The following is an 11833-nucleotide window of genomic DNA, read 5'->3' on the forward strand; positions in this document are numbered from 1 at the left end:
CATGACTTGGGGCAACAGCAGGATATCTGAGAAGAGTTGTAGTGAGGGTTCAGTGTAGATGGTGTGCCAGAAGCCAGAGGCCTTGAACCAGACCAATGACTCATCGCAATGAGCTTTTCAAGTAGAGCTGAGTGGTGTGACACACCACAGCTCCCAGAGCCACTAAGTCAAGTAGAGCTGAGTGGTATGACACACCGCAGCTCCCAGAGCCACTAAGTCAAGTAGAGCTGAGTGGTATGACACACCGCAGCTCCCAGAGCCACTAAGGTGAATGGAGAGGCCTTGGAAAGATGGAGGAGTGAGGTGGTTTTTGTTGTTGTTGTTGTTTTCAATTAATATTTTTAAACTCTTCTCTTGGGGCTGCTGGGGGAGTGAGTGGCAGATACGGAGGGACTGGAAATAAGCAGGACGGGGTACAAGGGAAATTCCCAAAGAATCAATACAAAAAGTCATCCCGAGCGAGGTAGCCCAGACCCAGAAAGACAAGCATGGTGTGCACTCACTCGTAGGTGGATATTAGCTGTTGAGTAAAGGACAACCAGGCTACAATCCACACTCCCATAGAAGTGACATGGGGGGCTCAAGGGGGGAGGGGAATGCATGACTCTCTCTGGGAAGGGAATGGAGGACAGACTTTGTGGGTAAACTGGGAATGGGTGGGGTTGGGAACAGGAGGAATTGGGTGGGGGGAGGGGTGGAGGTATTGGAATCTGGGGCATTTGCAGGGGGGGGGGCGATGTGGAAACCTAGTCAGTGGAAACTTTCTGGAATCTATGAGGGCAATCCTAGTGAGGTCTCCTAATAATGGGGGATATGAGCCTGAACCAGCCCTTTTCTGTGATTAGGCTACCTTTCCAGTGGGACTGGGGCACCAACCCAGCTACCAAACATTTGACAGCCTGTCCTGTCTGCAAGATGTATAGGGCCAAGGATGGCAGAGAACTTGTAGGAGTGGCCAGCCCATGACTGGTCTAACTTGAAGCCCATGCCACAAGATGGAGCCCATGCCTGACCCTGCCTGGATGACTGGGATCCAGAAGCTGGATGGTCCAGAGACCTAGGGTGGAACTAAATAGGACTGGCAAAACAAACAAAACAAAACAAAACACAACAACAAAAAAGGCGATGAAATGATTGCTAATAATATTCTGCTATACTCATAGATTGCTGTGTAGCCCAATCCTCATTAGAAAGGCCTCCTCTGGCAGCTGATCGGAGCTGATGCAGAGGCCCACAGTCAGACACTAGTCAAAGCTCACATAACCAAAGAAGACAGGAGGAGAGATTGGAGGAGCTGGAGGAGTGGAGGACACCAGAAGACCACAGTCCACAGGATCAGCTAATCAGGGCTCATGGGGGCTCACAGAGGCTGACGCGCCAATCATGGAGCTTGCATGTATGTTTTGGTTGTTTACCTTGGGGTTTTTGTGGGGTTCCTAACAGTGGGAGTGGGAGCTGCCTCTATTTTGCCTGTTCCTGGGACTCTTTTCCTCCTACTGTGTTGCCTTGTCCAGCCTTGGTAGGAGGGCTTGTGCCTTGTCTTATTGTAAATTATCAGGCTGCATTTGGTTGACATCCCTGGGAGGTCTGCTTACTTTTGAAGGGAAATGAAGGAGGAGTGGATCTGGGGAAAAGGTGGGAAGAGTGGGGTCGGGTCCAATGTATTGCATAAGAGAAGAATAAATAAATAAAAAGACTAAAAAAAGAGTATTATAAGCAACCATACAGAAAACATTGGGATATCCTGGATGAAGTGAATAAATTCCCAGGAAGACAAACACATTTGTTGTTGAATGATTATATTCAGTGATGATGTTTCAAGATAAGGGCAACTTTTTAAATATGATAAACGAAGAGAATCAAGTCCAAAACATTCAACTCATGACTAAAGATACTGGGACCAGGAAGGAGGACTCCTCTGTTATAAATGACAGTTCTCAAGGATGGAGGTAATGTTTTTTGTGAACTATCAAAAACATTTTTAAATTAGCTTTGAGGGTTCACATTTGGGAAATCCAGTATAATCTTAGAGATAAAAGTTCCTCTATATTTAACCTCTGTGTTTTAATAAACACATGCTTCCTAAAATCATATTATACTATTCATTTATATAAATATTGGATTAAAGCTATAGTCTCTTCTTAAATGTGCTTGACTGTTTCAGAGAATGCTGCTAATACATGCAATTAATATACATTTTACTAAAAAATTTGTGAGCTTAGTTTGTGGAAAATTAAATTCTTTAAAAATTTATAAAATTTTTTATTAGATTTATTATTTAATTTTTATGTGTATTTTGCCTCTCTCTCTCTCTCTCTCTCTCTCTCTCTCTCTCTCTCTCTCTCTCTCTCTGTGTGTGTGTGTGTGTGTTTATTTGCACCATGCTTGGTGTTCACAGAAGTTCAACAAAGGCACCAAATCCCCTGGACCTGGAGTCGCAGATGGCTGTGAACCACATTCGGATGCTGGGAATTGGACCTGGGCCCTCTGCAAGAGCAGCAAGTGTACTTGTTGAGTTTCTCTCACACCCCTAAAATGAAATTCTCAATCAAATCATGAACTTTCCTAGTGAAATAAACAGACCTTTCGTGACTTCAGTAGATCTGTGACTTGTCCTGGTCTCATTAGCACAACGTAAGTCTTACAAGCAGGACGATCACTTACTTGCATTTTTCCTATTTTCAAGATGATCTAATAATGTTCTTATCTCTGCATCGTATTTGACCCACTCTGGGACAATCCTTGCAGCAGCTTCCAGTTTGGGTTCCTTTGTTTTGGGATTATTGCACTAAAAGGTCAAACAAAATTTGTTAGTAAAACAGGACAAAAAAACTCTCACATTTCAGGAGACATAAAGGAAATGCTAGAGACCCTTTGTATGTCACTAGGGCTCATGTAATGTGACACAAATTATGAAAAGCAACACAGCCCCGCTGTTTGTTGGGACACCAGACATTAGCAGGACTGGAGGTCCCGGGGCTGCCCCGCCCACTCCTTTGAGAACTGAGCACACCAGGATGGACACGCCTTCTACAGAACGCTTCACATCACCATGTCCTCTTCTGTCCAAAATAGATCTACACACAACAAAAGGTCTAAAACTGTCCACAGACTATAAACATGCACAAAACATGCTTCGTGTAGAGCCTGGGACAACAGTCCCTCCGGCTCTTGTCTGCCCTGCCCTGCTCTGCAGTCTCCTCTATACTGCACTCAGAGTCTTGTCTGAACCCTTTTGATGGGGATTGCCATGAATGGGAGACAAGGTAAGTCTGGACTCAGACACCAGGGACACAATTGTGTAGTCAAAGTATTACAGCTTCCATACAGATGAGAACAGGAGCTGGAAACTGGTGAGACAGGCAGGAAGCCCAAAGCAGCAGTTCCAAGAACGCCCCTGCAGGAGGCCAGGGAGGCCAGACAGAGTTCTGCCTCTGTGTTCTCTCACCCTTGCCTGGAGGGCTAAGTGAGGATGTGACAGAAACTGAGAGGAGGCAGGGGACACCTTGTGGCTGAGCCGACCTCGCACACTAGAACATGGTCCCTCTCCATGACTCAGCCCCGTTCTGCCATAGCCTTTAAAAAGCACGACAACTAGCAGCTCAGTGGTCCCCTATTATTTTCCAAGATCTTTACTCTCTCTTTACTAAGGCCCTGTGGTGGTTTGAATGAAAATGGTCCCCATAGGCTTATACCCTTGGTTCTAGTCTGTAAAACCATTTGGGAAAGATTTGGAGTGTGGCCTTGTTGGAGGAGGTATGTCACTGTGGGGTGGGCTTTGAGGTCTCTTACTCAAGCTTCATTCAACGTGACAGACAGTCCACTTTCTGTTGCTTGCAGGAAGTAGGACTCTGAGCTACTTCTCTAGCACCATGTCTGCCTCCACACTGCATGTCCCACCATGATGATAATGGACAGAACCTCTGAACTGTACGTGAGCCACCACAACTAAACACTTTCCTTTATAAGAGTTGCTGTGGTCATGGTGTCTCTTCACAGCACTAGAAACCCCAACTAAGACAGTTACCTTGGTCACGATGCCTTATATCATAGCAATAGAAAAGTAACTAAGACAGATGTTGGTACCAGGGAGTGGGTTATTCCTCTGACAGGCCTGACCCATATATTTTGTGGAGGAAGTGTGCTACCCTTTGGGACTTGGGGCTAGAAAAGTGGTTGGACACTGTAAGTGGGACTTAGTGAGCCGTCCTGGTAGGCTGTGGGAAGGCAGTAGTGCTGAGGGCCATGTGAACTGTGTGTTAAGAGCTCTCAGAAGGAAAGCAACTTATGAGCGCCTGGGCTAGAGACCATTCTTGGAGTCCTTTGACACAGAATGTCGAAGTTTTCTGCTCTGTCTTAACACTTGGCCATCTCTCGGGCCCATGTTTTTTAGTTTTTAAGTGTTTCTGAGGGAGAGCTGATTTGCCTAAACACTCAGATTCCTGCCATCCCTCCTTTGTCTGTGTGCAGCCACTGCTAGAGAAAACCCGTGATCTAAAACTGAAAGCTCCCCTCCCACGTGGATGAAGACCCGTCACCACCCTCTACCAGGAGGACCACTTCAGGGTCCAGACGTGCTGCACACTTGTTTTCCTCCTCCACAGTAGACTGTTTAGTAGAGAGACAGCAGAAAGTTTTCTTCTTCCTTCAGTTTTGAATGGGTTTGCTATTCTGGCTTGGCAGCTGTGGTCTTTCAAAGTTTGAAATACATTGTTCCAAGCCTTCACGGTTTTAGAGTATCTGCTGAGAATTTGCTTTCCTTCTGATGGGCCGGTCTTACATGTGAGCTGCTGTTTGCCCCTCGAAACTTTCAATAGACTTCCCTATAGATATTAGGGTTTTATCTATAATTTACTATGGAGAAGTTCTGTTTTGGTTTTGTCTGCTTGGTGCTCTGTCTCCTGAGCTGGAAAGACATCTCTGTCGCGTCTACTAATCGACTGAAAAAGTTTTCTAGGCCATTAGCACAGACTTTTCTCCTCGTATGCTCATGGTTCATAGATGTGTTCTTTTCACAGTGTCCCTGGATCTTATATATTCCATGTGCACATTCTTTTGAACTTTGCCATGGGTTATCTTTACATATATTTTTCTTTACAAATCAGCAAGCCTGAGGGTAGTCTTGGGGACCCCTGAACACAGCTTTTTACTTAATTCCTAAGAGACTAAGCAAAAAAGAGCTGTGGTAATAGTAGGTGCATGGTTCTTCATTTGTAAAACCCTGTGTTTAAATGTGGACATTTCTGTAAGCTCATATGCAAGTGGGAATACAGCCACTCACCAGATCAATTGTTTTGGCTCTCTGTTTAGATTCATCATCACACCAGGTTTCACACCACAGCCAGTCTTGAGGAAGAGACTTAATGGCAACTTGGTAAATCATATTGTTGGGAAGATCCTATAGAAAAAAATTAATATGCCAGAGTTGTCACTTAGACTTTAAATATATCATAAAAATTCAATCAAGTTGTGATGCCTCCATACGCTATGCTTGGCATGCTTAATTTAAGCTAAGAATTTGGGTCACACCATACAGCTCGGGAATGGTCTTATCTTATCAAGCACCAAGGGAGTTGGTTCTGTGAAAGGTGGCAGATCATCAGCCACGTCTGCTTCCCATGACCGGGCTGCAGGCACTGCCTCTTTTTAGCTACTAGATTTTACAGTGAGGTGTTATGTAGCAATAGATAACTAATACAAAATTGTTTCTAGGTTTTGTCTGTTGGAAATAAAGCTATGAACATTAACGTACAACACTATGGGTAACACACATGCAAGTAGGTTATGCATTTGACCTCATAAATAACCACAATTCTTAATATTTCTCAAACACAAAATGCCCACCTCCAATGTTGGGAACACCTGTATGAGCAAAGTTTTTGGCCTCTATATGAAACCCAATCAAATTTGTCTTCAAAAGGAAAAATGGGTGCCTACTTGACACTAAAACCCCCAAACTTTTTTTTTTTTTTTTTTTTTTTTGGTTTTTCGAGACAGGGTTTCTCTGTTGCTTTGGAGGCTGTCCTGGAACTTGCTCTTGTAGACCAGGCTGGTCTTGAACTCACAGAGTTCCTCCTGCCTCTGCCTCCCAAGTGCTGGGATTAAAGGCATGTGCCACCAACGTCTGGCAACCCCCAAACTTGATTGGCCGTTCTGAGCCTATCTATAATGTTTTCCTATTTTATTTCTTCTCCAAAAAGTAATCACACACAGATGTATACATACATATACACATATTTTGTAACTAGAAGGAAAGCATTGTGACCTCAAGAATAGTTTGCTTTGTTTTCTGTGGCTTTAGGTCTTTGGAGAGCGTGTGACACTTCGGGGCATAGAAAAGACACCAGCTAAATGCCTATGAATGGTTTTGGGAAACAGAAATGTTGAGGATTGTGAGCTGCACTGTCTTTCACATCTGCTTAAATTATCTGAACTATTCTGGGGAAACAATGAATAGTTTAATGGTATTCCAGGAAAGATGTGCCTCTCAGGTGTCTCTGGGGAGCACAGGACAAAGAGAGTTTTTCTTGAACATCAGCACACAACAGACTAATGGGAGAGGGAGGCGGGCCCGTGAGAGAACTATGTCAAGAAGGAAAATTAAGGAAAGAGGGTGGCTAAATGATCCAGGTTGTAAGGAAAAAAGAGTAAGTTTGGGATGTGAAAGTGTAAATACTGTCAGAATAAAAAATATTCAGCTTGAAATGAAAAAATGTGTAAGTAGAGTATTTGCATAAAGAAACAATTGTATATGTATGAAGGATACTGAAAGAGTTTATACACACAGATAGATTTACTCGCTAGAATTTGTCACAGTACTTACCTGATCTAGGTTTGAAAGACTATTTGGATCTTGGCTAAGAGCTTGGTATCGGCCCCGGAGCCTATCACCTGCTGAAATTCTCCGGAACTTCTTGAGATCCACCACATACAAGGCACTGAAAAAAAAAGGAACACTTCTTAGTCATCTGTGGTGCTGCGCTTAGAGGCTGTGCTGGTCCCCACGATTGTGTATAGCAATGGCACTATCCGTAGAGGCTGCGCTGGTTAGTTTTGTTGTCAATTCAACACATGCTACAGCCCCTTGGGAAGAGGGAACCAACTGAAAAAAATGCCTCCATCAGATTAGCCTATAGGCAAGACTGTGGGGGCATTTTCATGATTAATGATTGATGGAGGAGGACCCAGACCCCGGTGGGTGGTGTGACCCCTGGGCAGGTGCTTTGGGGGTGAATTAGAAACAAACTGAGCAGCTACACAGAGCAACTAGGAATCAGTGCTGCTCCTCTGCTCTCTGCATCATTCATGTCTCCAGGTTCCTCCCTGGCATTCCCTCCCAGACTTCCCTTTGTGAAGGTCTGTACGCACCAAAATGCAACAAACCCTTTTCTGCTCAAGTACCTTTGGTCATGGTGTTTATTATAACAACAGAAAGCAAAGCAGACACCTTAGAACCTAACAAATATTTCTCCCATAAGTTGAGTCCAATGTTCTGGTATTTCCAAAGAGTTTGAGGTTTGCTGTAACTGTGGTCCTCTCAAACCTTTCCAGTTCTCATGCAACTCACAGCCCTGCAGACAAGTAACTGTCAGTGTTAGTGCCCGTACTTTGTCATTGACAAACAAAACTTCCATCTTGGTGCACAGACAGCATTTTCCTGAACTGTGTCATCAGGTCTTGACTCTTGGTTCACCCAAGTGCTGGGAAAGGATAGCCTGAGCAAGTCACCCGAGTGCCGACTACCTCCATTTCCATGGCAACAAAACAGAACACTGACACTGTGAAAAGTCTACTAGCTCATGTGTTAAAGTTCACACACAGTTATAATTGTGATTAAATACCCTAGTCAGGAGCAAAACAGAAGAACACCCAGTGTCTTACCTGATGTGGTATTTCCTTTTCATAAGATGTGATGCCCAGTACCCTGTTTTCCAGAAACGATATCCATCCATGTCAGTGCGGCTATCACAGAATGGAGTGTATCCATAAGGAGCTCCGCCCAGATCAAAATCTCGAAGTTCTTTCAGGTCATGTCTCACAATCTAAGTAATGAAAACAGTGTCTCTGTACAGTGTAGATTGTAAAATATTATAAGCTCTTCCGACATTGCTACCTTATCGCACATATACAGAAAGGTGCATTTCCTCATACCATTGTCATACAACATGAATTTACTAATGCTCACCTTTTTCTTCTTCTCAGAGATTAATAGAAACATAAGCTTTATGTTCTTTATCTATATAATTGTGGTCTTATCAATGAGATACCTATTTACATCATTTATAAGCAAACTAGTTTATATAACACAATTTTGGAAGGTATTAACTATCACAAAGACACATAGCTCTTAGTTCCTCAGTGTATGAATTAATAGTGGAAAAATACTAATTAGAATCAAAGAAAAAGTCTTTCTAAAAAATAATTTTTGTGTGAGTGCTCTATTGATGGGGGAATGCCCTTCTGTATATATGTTTCTCTTATTGGTTGATGAATAAAACACTGATTGGCCAGTAGCCAGGTAGGAAGTATAAGCAGGGCTATGAGATGAGGAGAATTCTGGAGAAAAGACAGGGAGAGGAGCCACTGGAGAGACGCCATGGAGCTACCAGGAAGATAGGACATGCTGGGCATTTTCTAGTAAAATAAGGCCATGTAGAAATACATAGATTAACATTTATGGGTTAATAATTAAAAGAAAGCTAGCCAGTAAGAAGCCTGAATCATGGGCCAAACAGTGTACAATTTAAAAAGTCTCTGTGTGCTTATTTGGGACCAGGTGGTACAGAACTGTCCACACTCTATCTGTACATATGCCTGCACACCAGAAGAGGGCATCAGATCCTATTACAGATGGTTGTGAGCCACCATGTGGTTGCTGGGAATTAAACTCAGGGCTTCTAGAAAAGCAGGAGTGCTCTTAACCACTGCGCTATCTCTTAAGCCCCAAGAAAAAATATCCCAGCACTCAGGAGGCAGAGGCAGGTGGATCTTCATGAGTTCGAGGCCAGCCTGGTCTACAGAGAGAGTTCCAGGACAGCCAGGGCTGCTATATAGAGAAACCTGGTCTCAAAAAAACAAAAAAAGGTAGCTTAGTTGACAATGTTAATATGCTTTAACATTTCTTTTTCTTTCTTCCTTTTTAAAAAGATTGATTTATTTAGAGTATAGGAGGTGACAAATGTTCTATTTGTGCAGCACGTGTGTGCAATGCCCGCAGAGGCCAGAAGAGAACACTGGCTCCCCAGGAACTGGAGTGTAGCTGCTTGTGAGTTAACCTGTAAGTTCTAGGAATAAACTCGAATCCTTCGAAAAAGCAGCCAAGTCCTTCTTACCACAGAGCCCGCTCTCCAGCCTTGTGTTTACTCTTCATTGTCTCAAGCTTGTTGAGAGAATTCCTGCGTAAATGTTGACAGGAGGTAAAGACTCTTATGCTTTAAAACCTTACACTTTTAGAAGTGTGTGTGTGTGTGTGTGTGTGTGTGTGTGTGTGTGTGTGTGTGTGTTGTATGTGTTCATTTGGGGCTGACATGGTTGTGGGGTCAGGCTGGTGGGAAAGAGTGCTTGTAACAGTGGTCTTTAATTTTTTTCCCAGCTAAATGTAGATCCTTTAAGTGGCAGACAGATGGAGACTTGATAACCGTTTCAGTATCAAACCAAGCTGCTGAGGCTGCAATAATGAGAGAAGGCTGTATGCCTCCACTAATATTTCCAGCAAGAAGAAAACAGCCTGTTTAAAAGAAAACCAGCTCATATCCACACAAATTTATATAACTGTTTTTACAATGACTAATCTAGTCATGTCTTCTTTTTACCTGCCAAATTAAAAACCAAACCAAAACAAAACAGAAACGTTCTATCAGATAGAATCTGCCATGTTCTAAGCAGCCAGTGTTTCTCACCACACTTTTACCTCTCCCATGTTCTGTCAGATTCCTCTTAAACTTATGGCACACCACGAATATATTAAGATCATATCTCTTCTGTTTATGAAGTAGCAATGTCAACAAGTGAGCAGCAACTCACTTTCACATTCAGTTAGAGGGAAAACATACTTCATTACTAAAAATAATTTTTCTTCTTACCTGGTCAGCATCAACAAATATGATTTTGTCCACTGCTAGTGGGAAAAGCACGTCGAGGAAAAGAATCTTGTAACCCCAAATGATTCGCTGCTTTTCAGTCTGTTGGTGAAGCCAACGGGGCCACTTATATTGCACAAGTTCATATTGGAATCCGTACTCTTTGGCCATGTGAGGAATCACCTCCTAAACACATACAACAGAATCCAACAATACATTAGAAGAGTTTACTATAAAATTATTATAAACTAATGGGAAGCTGCCTAAACACCACTTTAACACATCATTCTTTATGCTGTTGTCTGAGAGTGTCTCTCACAGTCTTAGCCTGAAGTACCTGTAGCACTACTTGGAAGTGGCAGGGCTTTCAGGAGATGGGGCCTAAGGAAGGGCAGTTAGGTGATTGGGGGTGAAGGTCTCTAGAAGAGGATACTGGGACTCTAGTGTCTCTTTTTTCCCTTTGCTTTCCAAACAACACAAGGGGGACTGGCTTCCTTTGCCATGTGCTCACATGGGGATGTACAGTTGCCACAGTTGGTGCCAATGCAACAGGACCAAGTGAACACAGGCAGAGCACCTCCAAAACTATGGGCCCAAACAATGCTTTCCTCCCCTTAAATAGCTTATCTCATCAGAAATGGATTAAAATGCTGACTCACATGGAGGCATAATTACATGTAACTATATAATAAACTGTTGTTAAAATACAAGTAGGTATTAATTGGCATGCTTATTGACTAAGCATCTATAAAGAAAAGTCTCCAACCACAGTTACGGATATGTCAACATGCACTGACTTGTGAGGGGGATACAAAAACACAGAAGCACATGGTGCCTTGGGAATTGATAAATGACACTCCACAGGAGTTTCATGTTTGACATTTATGATCATTCAAGTATTTAAAAAAACAGATGTGAGTATCAAATAATCTGATAGTTGATTTAGCATCTTCATGTAGAATTAGAAACAGCCATGGATCCCTTAACAGCATGGTTTATTTTCTAAGGAAGGTATGATTAAATGCTTTTCTCAATGTACAGACATCAGAGAATGGCATGATTCCTAGGTAGCATCGACTTCTGCTCACAGCTGGAGGCTGATACATCGCGTGGCTGTGCTGAACACTGTGTGCAATCTAATTCCAACAGGAAGCATTTGCACTTCTGTGGAGAACAGGTGCTGCACGTGTCACACAAAACAAAAGGCACACTTGTCAGGCATTTCTGCATGACGGAAGCAGCTCTGGGAGCCAGCAGGTATGAGGGAGTCTGCCTACAGTAGTAGTGGAGAGGGCACCTTCCCCGTAATCAGAGTGGTGACTGCCCTAATTGTCACGTTGGAGCCTTCCTCCAGTATCCGATGGAAGGAGTTGCAGAGATTCACAGCCATGCACTGGGCAAGCTTCGGGAGTCCAGTGAAGGACAGGGAGGAGGGATTGTATTAGCAAGGTGGGAAAGCCACCAGAGACAGCTGACCTGAGCTCGTGGGAGCTCAAGGACTCTGGACAGACAGCTAGGGAGCTGGCATGGGACTAATCTGGGCCTCTGCATATACAGTTGTGTAGCTCGGCTTGTTTTGTGGGGTCCCTAGCAGCAGGGTCAGGATTTATCCCTGATGTATGTATGAGCAGGCTCTTTGGAACCATTTTATCTATTTATTAAAATGTTGAAGTTACAGCTTTCACAGCCTCTTGGAGTCATTGCTGTCATATAAACCATGAGGAGAAATTAAAAACTTCAATTTTTCAACAGTC

At 43.3% G+C, this 11833-nt stretch overlaps 1 protein-coding gene and 1 long non-coding RNA gene across 4 annotated transcripts in view; one reads left to right on the forward strand and one right to left on the reverse strand.

Annotated features, from left to right (window-relative positions):
- Positions 1-11833, reverse strand: part of Uggt2 (UDP-glucose glycoprotein glucosyltransferase 2) — a 115415-nt gene that overhangs the window by 3674 nt on the left and 99908 nt on the right. The window contains exons 34-38 of the mRNA XM_027393922.2: positions 10083-10265; positions 7882-8042; positions 6824-6938; positions 5282-5398; positions 2665-2788 (exon numbers count right to left, since the gene is read on the reverse strand). Of these exons, the coding sequence (XP_027249723.1) occupies positions 2665-2788; positions 5282-5398; positions 6824-6938; positions 7882-8042; positions 10083-10265 (700 nt within the window). The remainder of the gene's footprint in view (positions 1-2664; positions 2789-5281; positions 5399-6823; positions 6939-7881; positions 8043-10082; positions 10266-11833) is intronic.
- Positions 837-2602, forward strand: LOC118238887. 3 transcript variants are annotated; one of them, XR_004772467.1, is made up of 3 exons: positions 837-1396; positions 1808-1949; positions 2399-2602. It is a non-coding gene; the product is annotated as an uncharacterized LOC118238887 (long non-coding RNA). The 3 variants fall into 3 exon arrangements; XR_004772466.1 differs by having other exon boundaries at positions 837-1949; XR_004772468.1 differs by lacking the exon at positions 1808-1949.

This window comes from Cricetulus griseus (genome assembly GCF_003668045.3).
Source record: "Cricetulus griseus strain 17A/GY chromosome 1 unlocalized genomic scaffold, alternate assembly CriGri-PICRH-1.0 chr1_1, whole genome shotgun sequence".
NCBI classification, from domain to species: Eukaryota; Metazoa; Chordata; class Mammalia; order Rodentia; family Cricetidae; genus Cricetulus; species Cricetulus griseus.